This window comes from Eulemur rufifrons, chromosome 29, assembly GCF_041146395.1.
Source record: "Eulemur rufifrons isolate Redbay chromosome 29, OSU_ERuf_1, whole genome shotgun sequence".
NCBI lineage: Eukaryota > Metazoa > Chordata > Mammalia > Primates > Lemuridae > Eulemur > Eulemur rufifrons.
The window spans coordinates 5,788,914-5,814,254 of NC_091011.1; the positions used below are offsets into that span (position 1 = coordinate 5,788,914).

The following is a 25,341-nucleotide window of genomic DNA, read 5'->3' on the forward strand; positions in this document are numbered from 1 at the left end:
GTGAGGTAGGTGCTATCATTTTTTTAGTAACTATTACTATTCTTTTATTTTTTTATTTCAGAATACCATGCGGGTACAAACAGTACCCATCCCTTTCTTCTACCTCCCACCTGCTTGAATTCCATTGAATTTTACTAGTTCCAATTTAATAGTGAGTACATGTGGTGTTTGTTTTTCCATTCTTGTAATACTTCACCTAGAAAGGTGGTCTCTAGTTCCATCCAGGTTGTTATGAAAGATATTAGTTCACCATTTTTTTTTTTTATGGCTGAGTAGTGCTCCATGGTATACATATACCACATTTTATTAATCCTCTCATGTATTGATGGGCACTTGGGTTGTTTCCACATCTTTGCAATTGTGAGTTTTGCTGCTATAAACATTTGAGTGCAAGTGTCTTTTTTATAAAATGTCTTTTTTTCCTTTGGGTAAATACCCACTAGTAGGATTGCTGGATTGAGTGATAGTTCTACTTTTAATTCTTTAAGGTATCTCCATACTGCTTTCCATAGAGGTTGTCCTAGTTTGCAGTCCAACCAACAGGGTATAAGTGTTCTTTTCTCTCTGCATCCATGCCAACATCTGTTGTTGTGGGAGTTGTTGATAGAAGTCATTCTCACTGGAGTTAGGTGATATCTCATTGTGGTTTTGATTTGCATTTCTCTGATGCTTAGAGACATTGAGCATTTTTTCATATTTTGAAAAGCTTCTGTTCATGTCTTTTGCCCACTTTTTAATGGGGTTGTTTGATGTTTGATGTTTTCTTGCTGATTTGTTTGAATTCTTTGTAGATTCTGGTTATTAGCCCTTTACTGGATATATAGCATCCGAAGATTTTCTCCCATTATGTATGTTGTCAGTTCACTCTATTGACTGTTTCCTGGGCTGTGCAGAAGCTTTTAAATTTAATCAGGTCCCATTTATTTTTGTTGTTGCTATGATTACCTTTGGGGTTTTCTTCACAAATTCTTTGCCTATGCCAATATCTATAACAGTTTTTCCAACCTCTTCTTCCGGAATTCTTATAGTTTCATGCCTTAGGTTTAAGTCTGTTATCCATTGTGAATTAATTTTTGTGAGTGGTGAGAGGTGCGGATCCTGTTTTAGTCTTCTACATGTGGCTAATTTTCCCAGCACCATTTATTGAATAGGGATTCTTTTCCCCATTGTATGTTTTTGTCTCCTTTGTCAAAGATCAGATGGCTATATGAGGGTGGTTTTGTATCGGGGTTCTCAGTTCTGATCCATTGTTCTATGTCTTTGTTCTTGTGCCAGTATGTAGGTGCTATCATTCTCCCATTTAAAACGAGGAAACCCAGGCACAGAGAGGTTAAGTATTTGTGCAAGTTTGTGCAGCTGGTAGGGACCAGGGCTAGCAGGCTGGTTCAAAATCTGTGCTGAAATCTAATGAGAGAGGCAAAGATTGGCTAAATTCCCTGAGGACCCTGCTGTTCTCTATAAGAGTTGAAACCAAGATTTATGTCAGTACAGGTCTGATTCTGGGGCTGACATCTGAGTATGCAGGTTCCTGTTAGGCTGTCTATTATTGGTTAGGGGAGTGAATGGGATGATGGTAAGAATAACCTGTCCACCAGTAAGGGTACTGGTCTCTTTACTTCTCATGATACTACACATAGTAACTAAAAAAGCAGCAAGTACTATTTCTGTCCCTGTTTTACACATGGGGAAATTGAGGCACAGAGAGGACAAGCAACTCATCTGATCCAAGTGTTAACAACACTGCGTTCTCATTTCTTGATGCTTTTCTAGGCTGTTCTGGCTTATGATCTTTGTGGTCATAACCTTAATAATACAAGTGTATTTAAAGGAAATTGCATGTAATAATCATCATGTAAAAGATTAATAGCTTAAAATGTAAAGTTTAATCCAGAGCAGCCTCATTATACTAGACCGTTGGCCCCTGGTGATCCTGGCAAGTGAGAACACAACAAAGAAATAACTACGTTAGATGACTGAGGATTTATCCCTTTAAGCATGAACCTTTTTTTAAAAGAAATTATTTAAGTTTCCCTTTATAGAATGAATCATGAACTTTTCTGATTTTCAGACTTGACCCTGACCCTTCCCAGGAAATTTTGGGTTTATTAATTAGTGGAGACAGAATTGGATGGCTGTGGTGACAGGAGCCGCTAAGGGCTGCCAGGATGCAGGGCGGGGGCTGGGGCAGGTGCATCCTGCAGGAGGCCACTCTGACATGAGTTCGGGTAGTCCGGCTCCCATGGTTTGGGTCTGTGTTCTGAACAGGCGGGATTTCCAGCAAGCTAGATTCTCTGTGGATGAGATGCAACTTTATATTTTAGTTAGTAAAGGAAACATCAGTTATAACACCAGTTTTTCACACCTCATTCTGTTCATAGTATTGTATTTTGTGCTTACGTAGATGCCTGCAGATTTATAAAGTAAATGTCATCTTCCTTCTAAACTAAACATTTAGAGGAAATGCAGGGCACATAACAAAATTAAGTCCAGGTTGACTTAAAGTAAAAATGTAAAAAAATTAAACAATAAAGTTATTTTGAAACAATAGAAATTTTTAAATTTTGAATCAAGAGGCCTTTTCTTAGTATGCCACAGCATTAGACACCAAAAAAAGTGAGAGAAAACCATGACAGATTGAATTACATAAAATTTTACCTTCTAAAAAAGTAAAATGCAGAAAATTAAAAGGCCATGACAAACTAGGCAAAATATTGACAATATACATGTAATTTATAGGATATTGCTAAGACAGATCAACACCACAGTAGGAAAAAAAAAGCTTTAATGGACATGAACAACCAATTCTTTCTTTCTGTCTCACTCACACACATAATAATCATTAAAATTGCTAACCCTAATACTCAAAAACATACCTTTTAAAAGTAGTTAGAACGCTTTTCACTTTGATAAAAAACAAGAATGGTTATTGACACTCTTGTTGATTGGGGGGAAGAGGCCATTGATGAGGGGCTTAAATTCAGCCATTCTGAAATCCTGTTGACAATATGGGTCACATTTTTTAAAATTTTATTTTATTGTGTTTCTGTAGAAGACATTTTTTTTTTTTTTTTTTTTTTTTTTTTTGAGACAGAGTCTCGCACTGTTGCCCAGGCTAGAGTGCCTAGCTCACAGCAACCTCAAGCTCCTGGGCTCAAGCAATCCTTCTGCCTCAGCCTCCCGAGGAGCTGGGACTGCAGGCATGTGCCACCATGCCCGGCTAATTTTTTTCTGTATATATTTTTAGCTGTCCAGATCATTTGTTTCTATTTTTAATAGAGACGGGGGGTCTCGCTTTTGCTCAGGCTGATCTCAAACTCCTGACCTCGAGCGATCCTCCCACTTCGGCCTCCCAGAGTGCTAGAATTACAGGCATGAGCCACCGTGCCCGGCCCTAGAAAACATTTTTTTAATCAGTTAGCACAATTCTTTGAGGAATACTTAAAATCTAGTTCTGCTTGCTTCAGAGAGCTTGTTCCTATCCTTTTTTCCGTCCTAGAACCAGGAAATGGAGTGCCTTTGATTGGGAAGTCAGTCTAATTTAAAGAGGACAGATGTGATTCTCACTACGAGACATACAGCCCACGTTCCTGGGTCCCTCTTTGACCCCGTACCTCCTCTGGGTGTGGCATTTTGTGGGGACTTAATAAAAAGTGCCTAATGACCATGAGTGTGTTTATCTTCCACATCCCTTTACACTTTTTATCTGTACACATACATCTTGTTATGGATCAAATGTTTTTGTCCCCTAAAACTCAGATGTTGAAATCCTAACCTACAAGGTGATGGTATTAGAAGGTAGGCCCTTGGGAGGTGATTCGCTTATGAGGGTGGAGCCCTTGTTAATGGAATTAAGTGCCCTTGTAAAAGGAACCCCCCACCCCAAAGCTCTCCTAGGTCTCTTTCCGCCATGTGAGGACACAACAAAAAGACAGTTGCCTGAAAACCAGGAAGAGATTCCTCATCAGTCACCAAATCTGCTAGCACCTTGAACTTGGACTTCTCAGCCTCCAGGACTGTGAGAGATAAATGTCTGTGCTTCAAGCCACCCAGTCTGTGCTGTAGTTGCTGTAGCAGCCCAAGCTGACTAGGATACCTCTTTGCTTGGTCAGGGCTGATCTTACAATCCTTTCCATCTGGTGTGTGGTAGCAAGGAAGCTTTCCCCAATAGCAGAGACAGAGCAGTAGATTTCTCAGTCTTTTTTGAAAACATTCATTCCACTTTGACCTCTTTGGTCTCTTAATCTCATTGTGCCAATTATGTGTAACACCAGACTTGAGGTCAGAAAGTGTTTGTTTGGGAAGTCGGTCTAATTTAAAGAGGACAGATGTGATTCTCACTACGAGACATACAGCCCACGTTCCTGTGTCCCTCTTTGACCCCATACTTACTCTGGGTGTGGCATTTTGTGGGGACTTAATAAAAAGTGCCTAATGACCATGAGTGTGTTTATCTTCCACATCCCTTTACACTTTTTATCTGTACACACACATCATGTTCACATTACTCTTAGGGAAGTGGATACGTTCACGGTCTCATGCGTTCTGTTGAAGCAGAAGGACAGCCATAGTGCCTCCATCAGCACGTGTTGTGAAGATGAGCAGGGTTCAGCACGCTGTGTCCACTTATGTGTTCATTCATCCATTCACTCATTCTTTCATTCATGTAGTCGATGCCAAGCTCCATACAAGGCAATGGGCACATACAAGTGAGCCAAAGAAAACTCGCTAGATTTCTTTCTAAAATAATCAATTCACAGAATCAAAGAGCGGAATGGTGGTTGCCAGGGGCTGAGAGGTGAGGGAAATGGGAACAAGCTCTCTGAAGCAAGCAGGACTAGATTTTAAGTATTCCTCAAAGAATTGTGCTGATTTAAAAAATGTTTTCTAAAGCAATACTTCCAAGCACAAACCGGTTCCTAGTACCCAGCAGGTGAATGTTTTACCATGAGGGACAATGGAACTCCATGGACTTCAGTCACTTGCAGTATCACAAGTGCAAAGGGTATTTCTTCCTGACCTATTGGCTTGAGACTGGGAAGGCAGTACAAGGAGAGTGGGCTGGAGGCAAACCAGGGTTAATCCTGACTCTGCTCACTTGTTAGCCGTATGACCTGAGACAAGTTATCTTTCATAATCTTCAGATTCTTCCTGCATAAAATAGAAATAGTAAAATTACCTTTCTTTTGGGGAGTTTGAGATAGTCTCATGAGATATGATTGGCACCCTCAGTAAATGTTTAAGAAATCTTTGTTGCTTCCAATGTTAATAATATTTTCTCAACGTCTGTAAATGCATCTAGTAGAACCCCTTTGTTTAAGCACCTTAAACTAAAACAAGCTCCCATTAGATCTTATCTGTAGCAGAGGGCCTCATAATTTGCCAAACACTTTTCAAGCGAGTTATCTTAATTAATTTATCAGGAGTGGCACCATGACTGGAAGATACATAGTGTTCAATCAATGTTTGTCAAATGGATGTTATTAACTCTGGGAAAAGAACTACCAGTGGCAAAGCTGGGCCATGTTGGCAAAGGCTCAAGGAGTTTAATTCTTCTCCAAATCTTGTAATAAGGAGTGAGCCAGAACTGTCTTTCAGCAGGTGAAATTGCTTTTTCAAATTGACTAAACCAGAACTACTTCCATGTTCCCTAATTATCTCCAACTTAATGTGGACACTCAACAGAATTCTGGAGTATGTTGTTATTGTACAGAGAGAAATGAGCTCAGATGGCTTCAATTAACCAGTGTGGATTCATAGAACAAACCAGGTCCCAAAATAAGCTGCAAATTACAGTTTGGGGCACTGTTTCCAGCCTAGAAAATTGTGCAGGTGTTATGGAGTTATCTGCCTCCATTAGACTGTGAACAACTGAAGGTCAAGAGCACCACACATTTTTGATTCTATTGCAGTTTGTGTCACAGAACTGCTTTCTGGTTAATTGAAAGAATAAGTGACATAATGACATTTAAGAAAGTCTCTTAAAATCTTAAGAAGAGATTAAGAAATGTGGACTAGAACTTAATGAAAGTAGGCAAGCACATAGCACTTGAATAACCACAATTAATTAATAGATTGATGTCAGCCCTAAAAGAAATCCAGGAACCAGACCCAAGGTGTGATAGCTTTCAATGTTCCGTCAACAACTAGAATGGAAAGTGGGGGCAGGCTTGTCACAATGCAGGTAATGGCAAGGCCAAGCATCCCATCTCTTACGTAAGAACACTTTGATAGGTGCAAGGCTGCGTGAAGGCTCCTAAGTGTCCCCGTCACCATGCCACACCCACACCCAGGCCCAGAAAAGTCTTACAAGTTAGAACAAAAGTGATAAGTATGAACCAAACTGATAAGTAGGCATTAACAGGAAAAATTGAAAAAATTGATATCGATTTTATTTGAAAGAGTCCTAGTGATTTTATCACAAACTCGGTGAGTTAACCACATGACAAGGACTCTTATTATTATTGTGGTAAAAAACCCACATAGCATAAAATTTATAATCTTAACCACTTTTAATTGTAGAGTACAGTAGTATTTTATATATGCACCTTGTGTCACAACAGATCTCTAGAACTTTCTCATGTTGCATAACTGAAACTCTATACCCATTGAACAATAATTCCTCTTTTCCCCTCCCCCAAGCTCCTGGCAGCCGCCATCTACTTTCTGTTTCTTAGAGTTTGACTACTTTAGACAGCACATGTAAACTGAATCATGCATTATTTGTTTTTTTGTGACTGGCTTGTTTCACCTAGCATAATCTTTCAAAGTTCACCCAAGTTATAGCATGTTTCAGAATTTCCTTTTACTTCAAGGCTGAATAATATTCCATTGTATGTATATACCACATTTTCTTTATTCATTCATTTATCAGTGGACTTTTATGTTGCTTCCAACTCTTGGCTATTGGGAGCAATGCTGCAGGGAACGTGGGTGTGCACGTATCTCTTCAAAATCCTCAAGATTGCTTTGGCTATTTAGAGTGCTTTGAGATTCCATATGAAATTTAGACTTTTTTTCTGTTTCTGAGAAAAAAAAAACCTACCATTGGGATTTTGATAAGGGGCTGCACTGAATCTGTAGATTGCTTCAGATAGTATGTCCATTTTAACAATATTAAATCTTGTAATCATGAAAATGGGATATCTTTTCATTTACTGTACCTTTTTAAATTTCTTTCAGCAACATTTTATAGTTTTTGGTGTGCAAATATTTCATCTTGGTTAAGTTTATTTCTAAGTATTTTATTATTTTTGATGCTATTGTAAATGAGATTATTTTCTTAATTTCCTTTTTAGATAATTCATTGTTTAGTGTGTAGAAACATTACTGATCTCTTGGTATTAATTTTTTACCCTGAAACTTTGCTGAATTTATGTATTAGTTCTAACAGTAGTATGTATTTGTGTGGAATCTTTAGGATCATATCATATACAAAAGAAATTATTCCACTTCTTCCTTTTCAATGTAGATGCCTTATATATTTTTTTCTTGCCTGATTGTTATGGCTAGGACTTCCAGTACTATCTTGAATAGAAGTGATGAGAGATATCCTTACCTTGTTCCTCATCTTAGAGGGAAAGGTTTCAGTTTTTCACTATTGAGTATGATATTAGCTATGGGATTTTTTTTTATATGTGGGTTTTATTTTGTTGACACAATTTTCTTCTATTCCTAGTTTATTGGGTGTTTTTAATCATAAAAGGGTGTTAAATTTTGTCAGATGCTTTTTCTGCATCAACTGAGATGATCATGTGGTTTTTGCCCTTCACTGTGGTATATTGCACTGACTGATTTTTGTACATTGAAGCATCCTTACGTTCCAGGAACAAATCCTGCTTAGTCTTGGTCTATAATCCTTTTATTGTGTTGCTGAATTCTGTTTACTGGTATGTGGTTGACGATTGTTATGTCAATGTCCATCAGGGATGTTGGTCTGTAATTTTCTTGTAGTATGTTTGTCTTATTTTGTTATTAGGGTATTTCTGGCATCATAAAATGAGTTGGGAAGTCTTCCCTCCTCATCAGTTTTTGGAAGAGTTTGAGAAGAATTTGTATTAGTTCTTCTCTAAATGTTTGGTAGAATTCTCCATTGCAGCCATCTAGTGGGCTTTACTTTGTTGGGAGGTTTTTGATCACTGATGCAGTTTCCTTACATATTATATAGGTCTTTTCACATTTTTAATTTCTTTATGATTCAGTTTTATAGGATGTGTATTTATGGAAATTTATCCATTTCTTATAGGTTATACAATTTGTTGATGTATAATTGTTTATAATACTTGCCTTTGATTCTTTTAGTTTCTATGTCATCAGCTGTAATGTCTCCTCTTTCATTTTTGATTTTTGTTATTGGAGTCTTCTCTCATTTTTTCTTAGTCTAGCTAAGGGTTTGTCAATTTTGTTAATATTTTAAAAAAAACTTTTGGCTTTCGTAATTTTCTATTTTTCTATTTTGTTTATTTTTGCTCTAATCTTTCTTTCTACTAAATTTTGGTTTAGTTTGTTCTGCTTTTAGTTCCTTGAGGTGTAAAGTTAAGTTGCTGATAAGATCTTTCTTCACTTTTAATGTAGGCATTTATTGTTATAAACTATCCTCTTAGAATTGCTTTTGCTATATCCCATAAGTTTTGGTGTGTTAGGTCTTCATTTTCATTTGTCTGAGGATATTTTCTAACATCCCTTGTGATTTCTTCTGTGAACCACTGGTTGTTCATGAATATATTATTTAATTTCCACATATTTGTGACTTTTCTAGTTTTCCTTTTACTATTAATTTCTAGTTTCATCCTGTTATAGTCAGAAAACATACTTGGTATGATTTCAGTCTTTTTAATTTTGTTAAGATTTCTTTTGTGACCTAAAATGTGTTCTATCCTGGAAAACATGGTGTGTAACATATATAGAGAGATAGAGATGGATATGTGTATAGACATCTGTTGGGTCCCATAGTGGTGTTCAAGTCCTCTGGTACTTATTGATCTTCTCTCTGATTAATCTATCTGCTATTCAAAGTGGAGTATTGAAATATCCTACTTTAATTGTGTTTCTGCCTATTTCTACTTTCAATTTTGTTAATGTTTGCTTCATATATTTGAGTACTCTGCTGATAGGTCTATATACTAATTGATACCTTCCTGGTGAATTGACCTTTTATCATATAATGCCCTTCTTTGTCTCATGACAGATTTTAACTTAAAGTCTATTTCATCTGATACAGTTGTGGCCATATCCACTCTCTTTTGGTTACTATTTTCATGAATTATCTTTTTCTGTCCTTTCACTTTCAGCGTGTTCATATCCTTGTATCTAAAGTGAGTCTCTTGTAGACAGTGTATAGTTGGATCTTGTTGTTGGTTTTTTAATCCATTTAAGCCTCTCTCTATCTTTTGATTGAAGAGTTTAATCCATTTACAATTAAGTAATTATTGATAGAAAAGGACTCACTCTTGCTATTTTGCTATGTTTTCTGTATGTCTTATAGTTTTGTTCTTTTCTTCTCTTGCTGACCTATTTGTACTTCGTTGATTTTCGCAATTACACACTTTGATTCCTCTCCGACTTTCTTTTATGCATCTTCTCTAGGTACTTTCTTTGTGCTTACCATGGGGCTTACATAAAATATCTTATAACAATCTATTTTAAATTGATAAAAATTTAACTTCAGTAGCATACAAATGCTCTATTCCTTTGCATCTCACCTCCATACTTTATATTATTGATATAACAAATTATATCTTTTTATATTTTGTATTAATTAACATAATTTTGTACTTATAGTAATTTTTATGCTGTAGTCTTTTAAATTCTATACAGAATTAAAAGTGATTTACACACTATGATTACAGCATTAGAGGATTCTGTATTTGTCTATATAGTTACTACACCAGAGATCTTTCTATATTCACGTTTTCGTGTTGCTAACTAGTATCCTTTCATTTCAACTTGGAAGACTCCTTTTACCAGTTCTTGTAATACAAGTCTAGTAATGATTAACTTTTTTTATCTGCACGGTCTTTATTTAATATTTATTTAAAAAATTTATTTATTAATTTATAAATAGGAATCAGGTATATTTATGGGGTACAATGTAATGTTTTGATCTATGTATACATTGTGGAAATATTCAGTCAAGCTAATTAACAATCTGTCACCTCACCTTCGTATCATTTTTTTGTGGTAAAAATGTTAAAAATATATTCTTTTAGCAATTTTGGAATATATAATACTATGCAACACTGTATTAATAATTTCATCAACTGTGGTCATCATGCTGTGCAGTAAGATTTATTCCTCCAGTCTGACTGAAACTTGGCGGCCTTTGGTCAACATCTCCCCTTTCCCTGTCCCTCCTCCTGCGCCCTAAGCTTCTGGTAATCTTCTTTCTACTCCTGCGAGATCAACTGTTTTATTTAGGTTGGTGCAAAAGTAATTGCGGTTTTAGCATTGTTGAAATTTGCCATTTGCTATTGGAATATGTTTTTAAATAAACGTGGTTATGTTATACATCATTTTAATGTCCATTTTTCACTTTGTGTTTTTTTGCTAAGGACTTACTACATGCTGTTTATTTTATATTTATTTTAGACTATGGAAATAATGTTAGACAAAAAGCAAATTCCCGCGATTTTCTTATTCAAGTTCAAAATGGGCCGTAAAGCAGCAGAGACAACTCGCAACATCAACCACACATTTGGCCCAGGAACTGCTAACGAACATACAGTTAGTTCAGTGGTGGTTCAAGAACTTTTGCAAAGGACACGAGAGCCTTGAGGATGAGGAGCACAGTGGCCGCCCACCGAAAGTTGACAACTACACATTGAGAGCACTCATCGAAGCTGATCCTCTTACAACTACACGAGAACTTGCCAAAGAACTCAGTATTGACCATTCCGTAGTTGTTCGGCATTTGAAGCAATCTGGAAAGGTGAAAAAGCTCGATAAGTGGATGCCTCATGAGGTGACTAAAAATCAAAAAAATTGTCATTTTGAAGTGTCATCTTCTCTTACTGTACATAATAACAATGAGCCATTTCTCAATCGGATTGTGATGTGAGATAAAAAGTGGATTTAAATGACAACAGGTGATGACCAGCTCAGTGGTTGGACCAAGAAGAAGCTCTAAGGCACTTCCTAGAGCCAAACTTGTACCAAAAAAAGGGTCACGGTCACTGTTTGGTGGCCTGCTGCCCATCTGATCCACTACAGCTTTCTGAATCCCGCTGAAACCATTACGTCTGAGAAGTCTGCTCAGCAAATCAATGAGATGCATCAAAAACTGCAATGACTGCAGCCAGCATAAGTCAACAGAAAGGGCCCAATTATTCTTCATGACAATGCTCGATCTCACGTCGCACAACCAATACTTCAAAAGTTGAACACATTGGGCTATGAAGTTTTGCCTTATCTGCCACATTCATCTGACCTCTCGCCAACCGAGCATCTTGACAACTTTTTCAGGAAAAATGCTTCCACAACCAGTAGGATGGAGAAAATGCTTTCCAAGAGTTAATGGAATCCCAAAGCACAGATTTTTACACCACAGGAATAAACAAACATTTCTTATTGGCAAAAATGTATTGATGGTAATGGTTCCTATTTTGATTAATAAAGATGTGTTCAAGCTTAGTTATAATGATTTAAAATTCATGGCCTGAAACTGCAATTACTTTTTCACCAATCTAATAGATTTCACATATAAATGAGATCATAAAGCATTTGTCTTTTTGTACCTAACTTATTTCACTTAGCATAATGTCCTCCAGTTCCATCCATGTTGTCACACATGACAGAATTTCCTTTCTTAAAGGCTGTATAGTATTCTATTGTGTATACATACCACATTTTGTTTACCTATTTATAGTTGATTGACACTTAGTGTAGTTCCATATCTTGGCTATTGCGAATAACAGTGAAATGAACATGGGAGTGCAGATATCTCTTTGACATACTGATTTCAGTTCTTTTGTATGAAACACAGAAGTGGGATGGCTGGATCATATGGTAATTATATATTCAGTTTGTTCAGGGACATCCATGCTATTTTCCAAAATGGCTGTACTATATCCATTTCCACCAACATTTTCTCCATCCACTTCTCCATATTCTCACCAACACTTGTTATCCTTCATCTGTTTGATAGTAGCCATAATAACAAGTGTGAAGTGACATCTCATTGTGGTTTTAATTTGCATTTCCAAGACAATTAGAGATATTGAGCATTTTTTCATAAATCTTTTGGCCATTTGTATCTTTTCTTTTGGGACATGTCTGTCCATTTGCTTATTTTTTAATCAAGTTATTTGTTTTCCTGCTATTGAACTGTTTGAGTTTCTTATATATTTTCAATATTAGCCCCTTACCAGATACATGGTTTGCCAGTGTTTTCTGCAAATCCATGGATTGTCTCTTTACTCCATTGTTTTCTTTGCTGTACAGAAGCTATTTAGTTTGATACAATCCTATTTGTGCATTTTTTCTTTAACAAATTTAACTAAGAAGGTGAAAGATCTGTGCACTGAAAACTATAAAACATTGATGAAAGAAATCAAAGAAGACACAAAAAATTGGAAAGATATTCCATGTTCATGGATTGGAAGAATTCATGTTTTTAATATGTCCATACTACCCAAAGTTATCTACAGATTTAGTGCAATTCTTATCAAATTTCCAGTGTCATTTTTCACAGAAATAGAAAAAAACAATCCTTAAATTCCTGAGGAACCAGAAAAGATTCAAAATAGCCAAAGCAATCTTGAGCAAAAAGAACAAATCTGAAGGCATCACACTCCATGCTTTCAAAATATAAAGCTATTGTAGTCAAAACAGCATGGTATTGTTATAAAAACAGACACATTAACCAATGGAACAGAATAGAATGCCTAGAAATAAGCTTAGGTATTTATATTCAATTGATTTTCAACAGTGGTGCCAAGAACACACAGTGGGGAAAGGAGAGTCTCTTCAATAAATTGTGTTGGGAAAGGTGGATATTCACATGCAGAAGAATGAAACTGGAGGCTTGTCTCATACCATATATAAAAATCTACTCACAGTGGATAAACAACTTAAATGTAAGACCTGAAACTATAAATCTACTAGAAGAAAACATAGCAGAAATGCTTCATGACATTGGCCTGGGCAGTGATTTCTTGGATAAGGTCCTTTTACTTTTGAAGGATAGTTTTGCTAGACATTATAATAGTATTCTTGGTTGTCAGGCTTTTTTTTCTTTTATCAGTTTGAATATATCATCCCACCCACTTCTGACCTGCAAAGTTTCTGCTGAGAAATTTGCCAATAATATGTACGCAATACATCAGTTTTCTCTTGCTGCTTTTAAATTTCTCTCCTTGACTTTTGACAGTTTGATTATAATGAGTGTTGGTGTGGTTCTCTTTGGGTTCATTCTAGTTGGCTGCAAGCTTCTTGACTTTGCATGTTTATTTTCTTCTTCCAGTTTGGGGAGTTGTCAGCCATTATTTCTTCATATCAGTTCTCTGCCCCCCCTCCCCCCGCCCCTTCTACTTCTCAGATTCCCATAATGCATATTTTGATCCCTGGGGCATCGTCCCATAAGTCCCTTAGGCTCTGTTCACCTTTTCTCATTATTTTTAAAAAAATTCCTTGACTCTATGATTTCAAGTGATCTGTCATTGAATTAGCTGATCCTTTCTTCTGCTTGACCAAGTCTGCCAATGAACCCCTCTGGTGAATTTTGCAATTCAGTTATTTTTTTCTCGAGCTCCAGAATTTCTGTTTGACTTATTTTTATATATTTCTCTTTATTATCATTCTGTTCATGCCTAGTTTCTCTGATTTTGTTTAGTTGTCTATCTGTGTATTCACATGTAGTATATCATACTTCTTTAAGAAAATTATTTTTAACTTTTTTCTGGTCATAGACTTGCATTTCTTTGGATTACTTTCTAGAGATTTATTTTGTTCCTCTAGTTGGGCCATATTTCCCTGTTTCTTTGTGCACCTTGTCATTTTTTACTATAAGTTGTGCATTTGTAAAAACAGCTACCTCTCCCTGCCTTTACAGACTGGCTTCTTAAATTGTAAGACCACAATAGTCAACCATTAGTCAGCCCAGCTACAGATTCTTGGGGCCTCCCAAACCTTTTCTGGAAATGCATCTTCTGTGGGCTTGTTGGTATAATTTCCAGTTTGAAAGGTTTCCTGATTCCTTATTCAGGAGCTTATAAACAAATGCTTCCTCCCTTTTGTGTCTGTCTATGGTACTGCAGGTTTTTGGCACTGCAGCCAGCCTCTGGGCTCTTTTTTGTTCTCTACAGTCCCCAGACATCCGAGGTATGTCTGTTCTCCTGACTGCACTGAGATGTGCTGGTGTGCTTTCTTCTGATTGCACCAGGCTGTGCTGGCCTCTGTCTGTGGCACTGCCAGATCTATTGTGTTGCCACCAGCCTCTGAGATCATTTTTTATCTGTGGCCCCAGGGCATTCAAAGTGTGCTAGTTCCCCACCAGTGCTCCCAGTCAGTCAAAACAGAAACCAGTCCTTCAGGCAGCCCCCCTGAAAATCTGGAATATTAGATGTACATTCAACTTTTCTTTCCTTCCCCAGGGAGAAGCCATGCATTAGGCTTTTGTTCCTGATCATGCTGAGCTGTACCAGCTCAGGGGAAGGGCTGTCACCACTGACGTGAAATGACTTTTCTTGTCCATTTCAATGCAGCTGTTCTTGGCTTTAAGCTTGCCTGGGGTTCTGTAACTTCTTAACTTGTCTCTAGCATCCTCGTAAAAGCTTTTTAGACTATAAATTGTTGTTAAGTTAACATCTTCGTAGGGAAATGAAGTCTAGGGCTTCCTATTCTGCTATCTTGCTGGTATCACTCCTCTATGACAAGGATTCTTAAAATGCAGATAGCAAGTTTAGAATCTGGCATCTTCACTCTGGATTGTACGTGCTCTTTACCTGAGGAGTTACAGCAAATGGATTTATTGACAACTCAAATAGAAAAAATAAATGAAGGAGAAAAAAAAAAAAGAAATGTGGAGAAAAGATAAAGTTGCAGAGAGTTTTAAGAAGTTTAATTTATAAAAGCTAAAGCCAAATAACCTTAATATTTTGCTAAATACAAACAGGGTTAATTTATATGATTATGGCTTCTCAGTGCAATGGAGCACTAGGCAACCATTACAAAATTATTTGAAATTTTGCTAAGAGGGTAGGTTTTAATTGTTCTCACCAAATCCAAAAAAAGAAAAAAAAAATGGAGGAAAAAAAAGAAGATGGTAATTATGTAAAGTGATAGATACGTTAATTAGCTTGATTGGAGTGATTATTTCACAATGTATTTGTATCACATCATCGATCATACACCACATATATTTTTATATATGCACACTATGTTTACTTGTCAATTATTCCTCGGTAAAGCTGAAAGAAACATAGGAAAATACAGCTAGTAAAACAAATTTATGTTTCTCCTCTGAAACCTCACTAAAATAAATAAAAATATTAGTCCACTGTGACAGAGAGAAGAGAAGCAGCAATGGCAGGTGACAACTGTTGTCAGTAGACACTGTGGGGGCTGGCACGTGCTTTCATTGTGGTAAATGCCTAGCAATGCAGAAGCAGCTGAAACCTGACTGCTGGGTGGGAGAGGCCATCAGACCAGCCCCCACAATGCTCAGGAATTTGGGGTACACGTTCCTCTGCACACCAGAGTGCGGGAGGAGCTGATGACAGAGGACAGCTGAACCTCTGCATCTGAAGCAGCGAGACTGCCAGATCCCCCCTGCCTGCCACAGCCAGGGGTCCACACTCCCACCCCCCCCCCAGGTGTGGTAGAATCACGGTCTCGGACTCCAGCACGTCAGACACAACCGAGTCTGTACCAACATAGGGATAAGTGAAAATTCACACGTTACACGGGAGCCTCAGGGCCTGCTCCCTAGGCTCTGAAAGACAGCTTCCGCCTTCAGGCAGGAGGCTGAGGATTCCCTGTGTGTAAGGTGCCGACTTAGGAGGGAGCCCTGCAGACACGGATACCTGGGGAACCCCAGTGAGCTGACCAGGTTTCTGCCCGGACACCTGGCGGGATCCCACTAGCGTGTGAACAGAACCTATCCCCCGAAACACGCAGATCATAAACTGTCAGCCAGGGATTGCCGGAAACTTGAGGGAAAGTCCCAATTGCTATACAGAGGCCAAGACAGAGAGAGAGAGAGAGAGAGAGAGAGAGAGATCGATCTTGGAGGAAAATACAATGCATAAAGCTGAAGAAAGTGAATATAAAAACATTTTTTTAAGATTTAAATATTAATAATGGCTTCAATGAGGAAAGAAAAGATATTCTATCTGGGAAACAAGACCATGAGCTATTTAAAACATGTATAAAAGGGCTCTTAGAAATTAAAAGAACAGTAACAGAAATTTTAAAATTCATAGGAGTTTTACAGTGAAGTAGAGAAAGTTTCCAAGAAAGAGGGAACAACATTAAGCAAGTATTCAAGAAACATGAGATAATTGGTTTAGAATGCCCAAACACAACTAATTGAAATCCCAGAGAAAGAAAACAAGAGAAAACAGGAAAGAAGAAGCTGAAAGGAAAAACGCTAGAAAATTCTGCAGAATTAAAGCACATGTAGATTGCAGGGGCCAGTGAATGCCCCAGACAGTGGATGAAAAGTGTCCCGCCCCAGGGCTCACCATCATGACATTTCAGGGCAGGGAGGAGGAAGGGAGGAGCCTCCAGGCCTGCAGAGGGCAAGCAGACCCCACAGGGCAGAGCAGCCTCCCTGTGGTGCTAGGTGTCCTCCTGCACCTTTGCAAGCTAGGAGGTGGCTCAGCGCTGAGAGACAACCGTTTCCACGCTAGGTTTCCATATGCATCCATACCGACTGTTCAGCGTAATAGAAAAAAATACTTAGAGTTTCAAGGTCTCAAAAATCTCCCTCGTACACATGTTGTCTCAGAAAGCTGCTGGAGACTGTCTACCACTGAAATGAAGGAGCAAATGTTAAAAAAGGCAGAGGAGCTAGGAAACAAAGGACCAGAACTGAGTGGAGGAAAAGGAAATTTCCAGGAAATTCAGTGAAGAAAAAAGTTAGAAATCAAATCAGTTACCAAGTTCAGAGAAAACACAAAGGTAAGCTAAAGAGAAAGTGTAATTATCATACACATTGTACGTCTCAGAAGGAGAAAGTTCCTGCTGAGGAATACTTCTGTTTTTCATAATTGTAATACCTATTATAATAACTATATGTGTATAACTAAACAGCAGATATTAATTTAACTAAATCTTGTGCTATAATTTTTGGGAAAGTGAAGAAAAGTGTGTGTGTATCTGTATCTATGTGTGTATCTCAAAGAACTAAATCCTCATCTTCCGGAGCAGAAAGCCCATATCTAACATGGAAAAATGAAGAAATAGCAGAATAAACTTATTATTTATAAAAATAGAGTAGATGCCAAAAAAAAAAAAAAAAAGTTTGAAGTGGTTGTTGCTGGGGTGGGTGGTAGACAGGGATTTGCTGGTTTTGACGGTGAGCTTTGTAGGACTGTTTGACTTTATGTCTATGTTTTACATAAAATACGTTATAGAATTTTAAAGGTATAGGAGGTGGTTATAATATACTGTAGTAGAAGAAAAGAAAAAAATCACTTTTAAAAGAAAAAATAAAGACTGGAAAAATACAGTATATGCCAACTGTTACTCTGAGTGTTAAAAAAATGATTATTTTCTTCCTTTTACTTGTATATTTTAAACTATTTTACAATAAATATGTATTACTGATAAAAATTATTTTTTTGAGACAGAGTCTCACTGTATTGCCCTGAGTATGAGTGCCATGGCAATTACTGATAAAAATTAAAAAGAGACCAGACACACATACATACCCATATACATGTATGTATGAAATACCACGTCCAGCCCAGAAAAGGAAGTCGTCCTCCTTGGGCAGTGGAGCTGTATGCTCAGGTCTGGTATACATGGTGCAAGTAGGAGTTAATAGATCACCTAGGACCAAGGGCAGAAGTGAGGAGGTGGGTGGTGGTGTTGGTAGGCACCCTCCCCATGGCGGGCCCTTGAGAGATCAGGGAGTCTTTGGACTGGGGTCCAAGACTTGGCTGTGAGCTCCCTAAAGGCAGGAACAGGGAACAGTCATCATTTCCATCCTTTGAACATACTCTGCACTACTCTGCATGTAATTCAGCACTCTTTAAATGAATTTTAATCAATGAGAGTGAACAAATAAAAACTTTGTCTGTAATGAGTAAAGGAGGAGAACTGTGCAGTTCTTCAGAGATAAAGAACTGGAATCAGTGGATTCAATTTTACAAAGAATTTTACAAACAAATGTCATCTTCAGCACTTAGAACTGCCCAGGTTTGACAAGGTGTGGACTTTAGAAGCTATGAATTTTTCACCATTAAAGTCTTTGAGCAGAAGCTGGATTTCTGCTTTAGGTGGGAGACCCATGCCCCGTGTACTGATCCCACATCCCGTACACTGAGGAGCGTAGTTGTGGTTCTGGATTCAGGTGGTCGGCCTGCAGCGATTAGCAGTCCTCGCCTCGCGCGGAGGCAGGGAAGCGAGGGTGAGGTCCGAGCCGCTCCAGCCGTTCTTCCTTGGCATGATCACAAATCATGGCAGCCCAAGCTGTTGCAGAGGAATAGTTGTCCTGCATTTAGTTAAGAGCAAGGGATGCCGTCCTCATTTGTGGCACAGGGAAGTTCAGCAGCTCTCCAGACTTGCCTGGAGTCCTAGGGAAGCGTGAGCTCCCTTGCCCACGGGCTCCTGGTGTTGTCTGTGACCACTGCTGGGAAATACCCCAGCCCTCACTTCACCGCCTCCCCTGCCTGCCTCAGAGGACCCGGGGAGGGAGCCAGCCACCCTTGTACAGCACCGACGACTCCCACCAAGCTCGCTACCCACATGCCGTCACCCCAGCACAGTGTCCCTGATCCTGCCTGTCTTTCCTTTGCTTCACAGGTATCTCTGGGGTCACAGGTAGACTTACAGAAGAAGAAGCGGCGGGCGCCAGCTCCCCCTCCACCACAGCCACCTCCGCCAAGTCCCCTGGTCCCCACCCGCACAGAGGACAAGGAGGAGAACAGGAAGAGCACAGTGGGTGAGTGAGGCGTGGCAGCGCTGGGATGCTTGCTTGGGCCTGGAATGTCAGCCCTGCTGTTAACGCTTGCAGTGGCCCTGTCTGTGATGGCATTAACCCGGAAACTATTAATGCTAAAGAAAGACGTGTGGAAATGAACAGCTGTGAGTCGCTTCCTATCCTACTGGCAATATCTGGTGGAAATCCTGTTAGCATTGAGAAGGCGGGATGGTGGGGGAATGGCTGAAGCTGGGGAGAGCGTGTGAGTGTGAGCGTGAGCGAGTGAGTGTGAGGGTGTGACATGCATCTCTGATGGCAGAAAGAGTTGTTCTCAGTGCGCCATCAGGGGAAGCTGCCTTGAAGGACACCTGGCACCGGAAAGGCGGCGCAGGCCCCGTGCGATGTGTGATGAGTTGACGTCAGTTCACTTTTGACCATCCTGTTTGCAGTTGCTCTCCCCTTATAGACCTGGCATGTATTTAGCAAAGCCCCTGATATACTTTGAGAAAAAGAGAACCCAGAGGAAAGAGGACGGAATCATGATGTCTGTGAACAGAAAGAGACCTGTTAGCTGGTCAGAGCCAGCCCCCGTGCGATAGGCGAGGTGGGCAGAGGCTAAACGGTGGAGGTCTCCAGGCCACGAGCTGGGGGTGGTTACGGCTATTTTAAAATCATTCAGTATCTGTTACTTCACTTGAGTCGGAAGAGAAATGGCTCCCTCAGAGAAGGCTTTGGAGAATGGCCGTCTGGGATTCACACCTCCTAAGCCTGACGCCCCCAAACGCCATGCGTCAGGGCTCCTGCTGAAGCCCCCAGACGGCCACGCAGGGTGCCCTTCAGTCCACCCAGCACCCCCACATTTGCCTTTGGCCTAATGCCTGCAGCCCCAGGAGGGAGAGGACTCCGAGGATAAGCGGTTGCACTGTCAGGATCTAAACTGTAGTCAGAGCTCTGCGGCTGTTGCTCAGCACTTCCCCCAGGCAATACTTCGCTTTCAATGCCGTAGCGTTTCACAGCCTGTGATCAGTTATGCTAAGCAGCAGTAACGTGTATTGCTGCCAGTTCATCTCTTTCCCAAAGGAAAATACTATCGGATTTAAAGGAAATATTACCAGTGGATCATTAAAATAAACCCAGTTTTCTCCTATTTCATGAAGAGACACCCATTCTCCCTTCCAAACTCTCTCCCCACACTTTGTAAAGGGCAGAACCCTTGCTTGACGTTCTAAGCACCAACGTAAGTGGCCGTAAGGACATGGCTGAGTCCTGCCACCCTTCAGGCCGGACAGCCCATTTCAGCCCAGCGCAGAACCCCCCGATTCAGCCCTGGAGGACTGTCCTTGTGTCTGGGGTGCTTGGAGAACCCGGCCCGGCATGTGGGGTCAGCTGGTGCCCACAGGTGGCAGTGGAAATGGGGGTGGATGTTTTAAAACTGAAAACCATAGGAAAAATTCCTTTGCCAGGAAACATTATAAGAGTATGAATAGTAATAATCCACTACAAGGGTTTCTCTCTCATCCATAGACAAGTGTTTGTGAGCGTTGAGAAGTCCAGGAGCTCCCTTCCTACTCATTGGAATATTTTGGGGGGCAGGGGATGGTGGAGCGGCCTTGGTGGCAATTTTGTGTCAGACTGCCATCTGTCAGGAATCCCCATGAATTAAAAGTACACAAATAGCACCACAACATAACTTTTAACTGAAGTTTAGCCTTTAGGTTGGAAAACAACAAAAGTAGCCCCTACTCACAAAAAAATGTTGAGTGAGTTTTGTATTTAGACATTAAATGTAAAAAGAAAAGTTTATTTTATAACTTGCTCTAAATAGTATCATAGCTAGTTGGATTTGGGTCTTGACCGAAGTGTCCTGGAGTGGGATCTGTCCTTCCTGCGTGCCTGCGCCCTCGGGCTCCCCAGGTGACAGCACTTCCGCCTGGCTGCACAGCCCAGACGGATTCTGGCTCATTCGCCCTCCGAGGGAGGAGGTGGTGTGGAGAGCCAGGGCTCCCTGCCTGCCTGAGACGGGCGCGGCAGCCGGGCACGCCACCCGGGCACGCCACCCTGCCTCTGCCTGCAGCTCAGGACACTCCTCGGAGAAAACTTTGAAAACCATTATGCTAAACAGGCAAAGAGGCTGCAAGTATAAATGGGCTGCAAAGAGATAAGCTCAGTCAGTCATCAGTCTGTCCACAGTAGGTCAGTGGATTCAGAAGAGCAACAGGAGGAAGCTAAAAAACAAATCTGTGAACCCGAGAAAGACCAATGTGAATAAAAAGAGCTCCTTTAACTGGACAAAGCTGTTCAGAGGCTTTTAAGAACAGTCCAGCCCAGAGCGTGTGCAGCGGTGCCTGCCAGGAACGCTGCAGCCAGGCCGGCGTTTGCAAACCGGCCGCCCGCAGAGCACACGCACGGGCAGAGCATGCGTGGGCAGCGCTGCCGCCAGGTGAGGCCGAGTTCGGTTAGGTGCCCGAGAAGGTTGGATGTGGTGTGGGTGTGGCTGATGTGGTGCCCAGTGAGGCTGGATGTGGAGCCTGGGGAGAGAGGGCGGCTGTCCTCTGGGGGAGGGCAGGAAGTCTGCCGGCCTAACCTTCTGAAGTAACCCCTGTTGATCCCATGTAGGTGGCGGACGGCAGGTGCCACAGAAGCCTCCCAGAGGCGCTGCCCGGGGCCCGCCCCAGTTGGTGCTGCCCCCGCCCCCGCCCTACCCTCCTCCCGACACAGACCCGGGCGAGGCGGAGCCCCTCGGCTTTCCTGGGGAAGGCGCTGGTTCCAGGGCCCCAGACCCGAGACCCAGACGTACGTGCCTCTCGTTCCCATTCCAGCTCCGTGCTGCCCATTCATCTCTCTGGTCTGCTGATGTCAGCGTGGTTTCCAGACTGTCCGTTCTTGCCTTTCGGTGTTTGTGCCTCTCCTTCTCAGCTTTCTTCCTCAATGCTGAATGCAGCGTGTACGATTTCACAGAGCGCACTCTGAATGATTTAACCAGTTCAGCATTCTTATCTGTGGTTAGACTTCAGCTGAAGTTGTACCTTGTGGGCGGAGACAGTCAGCGAGGGACTGATGTTCCTCAAATTAGAACTACCCTGGGAGTGTGTGCGCGTGAGCAGCCGTCCCGCACCGTGCGGAGATGCTGCTGCCGCTCACTCAGGTGAGCTGCGAACGCACGAGGCGGGCTGTGCTCAAAAGCCAGGGAGACTTCATTTGTAAGTGAGTCTTTGAACCATGTCACCCGTGGCCACACCTTGGTCCTGCTGCTCTGCAGAAAGGGAAGCTGAAGCACGGGAGGGGGCTCAGCTTGGCTGGAGGGACCGATAGCCACAACTGAAGTCCTGTTTTGCTTCCGTTTCTCAGCACGTGCGGTCTGAGATCGGGCTTTCCTTGCTGTTCCCTGGGATTTCTCTGGACTGTAGTGAGCACTACATATAACATTCCCTCCTCTGGACGAGTACTGGTTCCATGTATTTACCTCTGTGTATTCAGGTGGCATCGTGTGCGTCCCAGGCCTGTGCTTGACCCCCTCCGTATGTCTGTGCTGTGCGGTGACACCTCCCAATAAATCGAGCCCCACCTGGGCTGCGTGTGTGTGGCAGTGTAACCCACTCTGCGTTCAGCCTGTGCCCCCCACTCTGCGTTCAGCCAGTGCCCCGTGGTGCCCACCTCAGTGTGCACCGCCCGCTGGTTAGGAAGCGCAGACTTCCTGCCACGGGGCCACTTTATCTTTTTCTGTCTTCTTTGGGACGATGACAAGCTGCCTGCCAGCTTCTGGGTAAAGTTAGTTAATCACTGGATGACTTACCGACTTTCTCTAGGCAAGCTAATCCCAATTCATTTTATCTGTCTTCACAAATACTTCTTTTCCACCCTTAAAATACATTTGATCATCTTGACATTAGACATGCCTCTGAATGCAAATGAATTTCTAGGGGGTGTTCAAAAATTAAGGGTCAGACTTGCCAGTCAGAAAGGTGCTGGCTGTGGCGTGGATGGGTCTGGAGCCACGTCATTGCTGAAGGGGGTGCGTTTAAGCCCCACACACCAAGGCCATTCGCTTCTGCGACCACTCCTGCGTCTGTTGTCATTGCCCACAGAACCTGCTCCCCAGGGGAGAGGGGAGGGAGGAATCGCTGGACGGAAAGGGTGAAGCTGCACACAGGCCGCCGGCAATCGGGGGACAGTGGCCACTCGACCGTGGCTTTGTGGCAGCCCACAGGGGGTGGAAGAGCCAGGTGAAAGGCCCCGTGTACTTTCCCACACCCGACTTCACGCAGACTCCCGGGCCCTCACGTCCCTGGCCTCCTTGTGTTTGGGGTCCTCACTGCCCAGGCGCAGCGTTGGCCGGGGGGCGACTGCCACGTGAGACGTCGGGAGGGGCGCTCACCAAGGCCTGTGTCAGGTGGAGAGCTCGTGCCTCCTGCTGTCCCTGCGGTGCTGGGAAGACGTGTCCCGTGCTGCCACAGGCTCCCCACAAGTCTGAGCAGAGAGCGGGTGAAGCCACAGGCTGAAGACCAGACTCGCTTTCTTCCTACCTGTGGCTCCGTTGCCCCTTGCGCCTTCTGCCAACTCTCTCTGCCATCGCCTGGGACATCCTCTGCCCTCAGCAGTGTGGTTCACCTTGCCCCTCCTCCGTCCCTCTCACACCTGCAGAGATGCCAGCAGTAGAGTGAAGCAGGACGGGGCAGAGGGGACCCTGGGAGGTGTCAGTTGGCCCAATTTCAGCCTCCCCCTCTCAGAAGCGGCCGAGCGCCCTGCGGGTCTCGGGGCTCAGCAGATGCTGCTGCCCCTCTGCCTCCGGCCCTCTCCCGCTGCGTCTGCCACACTCATGCGACCTGCTTAGCAGAACTGGCCTGCCTGTTGTTTGTGGCTGGAAAACTAGGATGCAGAATGCAACTTGCCTTCAGGAATTAAAAAATATTATGGAAAATGAATCTCTTGTTTTCATTCATGTTACATTTTTACATATTGTTGAAATCCCGGTGCTCCTTTCACCTTCCTCCAGGGAGGCACAGGTTGTTGGTGCATCAGTGTTGGGTGACAGTGTGTGTCCCCCTGGTGCACACTTCTCCCCTGCACTCCGGGTCAAACTTCTGGCTATTCTTGGCTGTGTGGAAGTTCAGGAGGCACATTTTTATGCCCAGTATAGTTCTTGTATATCTCTTCCTGAGTTCAGTTTTAAAACTGTGTTCCTTGTACAAGAAACGCTGTGTTTATGGTGGGAACTTCTCCTGAGTACCTACCAGGGCCGGGCGGAGCCCCAGGCATCTCACGGACGGTCTCCTGCTGCCCGCACCACAGCTCTGTGGGGCAGACACCGTCATCGTGGGGAAAACGAGCCAGAGGCCTTCCCGCCACGGCGGTGCAGCGGGGTTCCTGTGGATGGGATCTTGGCTTCATTTGTCACCCTGCACTTTTCTCCAGCCACGCAGAAGCCTGCCCAGGGACACCTGCGGCTTTCACACATCAGTGTGATCCATACAGCAGATGGTATGTTCCACTTAGGTTGCTAAAAAGGAGAAAATATGCTTTCTTGAAAACCAGTAAGCACAGCTAACCTTCAGAAGATAAGATTCAAAAAGCTAAGAGATAACGAATTTGCACACAAAGGTGAGACGTGATGAGAAGGCATAAATCGGTCCTCTGCAACTCCAGCCTTGACTTTGATCGCTCCCACTCTGGGCTTCTGTCCCCGGCATTCCCCTGTCCCCCCCAGCCTCTGTAGGACCCTGACCTGTCCCAGTCCTGACGGCTTCTCTGGTGTTCCCCTTTGCGGCTGCCAGCCCGAGAACTTAGCCCAAGGACAAGCCCTCACTCCCATCTTAATGCTGAAACTGTCATCAGTGCTCGATCGTGGTCATGAAAACCACATTTACCTGAAACAGAGGAAAATGGAACACATTGTGTGTTCATGTGTTCAGTGCCACGTATGTCTGGGACTCATGAACACTTTTTGAACAAATGTACAGTAGTCAGGAGTTCCCAAGAGTAGAGTTAGCATCCACTCGTGTGTGTGGCTCTAAGGGGTCCCCTGTACACAGCCCGTTCTCTGGATCGCCCTGCGTGGGCCCAGCCTGAGAGTTCTCTGCATGCTCAGCCACAGCCAAGCAGGGAGCCCCCTGTGCACACCCTGCAGCCGTCTCGGAGCCCGTCCCCGGCAAGCCCTACACCCCTCCCTGCAGTGTGACTTCCCCCGTGGTACTCTAGGCATTCGTCCTTTCCTGTACTCGCCACACTGCATTGCATGCACCTGTTATGTACCATCCTCCACT

General features: G+C 42.4%; 1 protein-coding gene across 3 annotated transcripts in view; it reads left to right on the forward strand.

Moving 5' to 3' along the window:
• Positions 1-25,341, forward strand: part of COBL (cordon-bleu WH2 repeat protein) — a 278,439-nt gene that overhangs the window by 184,599 nt on the left and 68,499 nt on the right. For 2 of the 3 annotated variants that reach the window (XM_069461255.1, XM_069461256.1), the window contains 2 exons: positions 18,964-19,102; positions 21,698-21,874. In XM_069461255.1, the coding sequence (XP_069317356.1) occupies positions 18,964-19,102; positions 21,698-21,874 (316 nt within the window). The remainder of the gene's footprint in view (positions 1-18,963; positions 19,103-21,697; positions 21,875-25,341) is intronic. The other variant, XM_069461257.1, reaches the window with a different exon arrangement.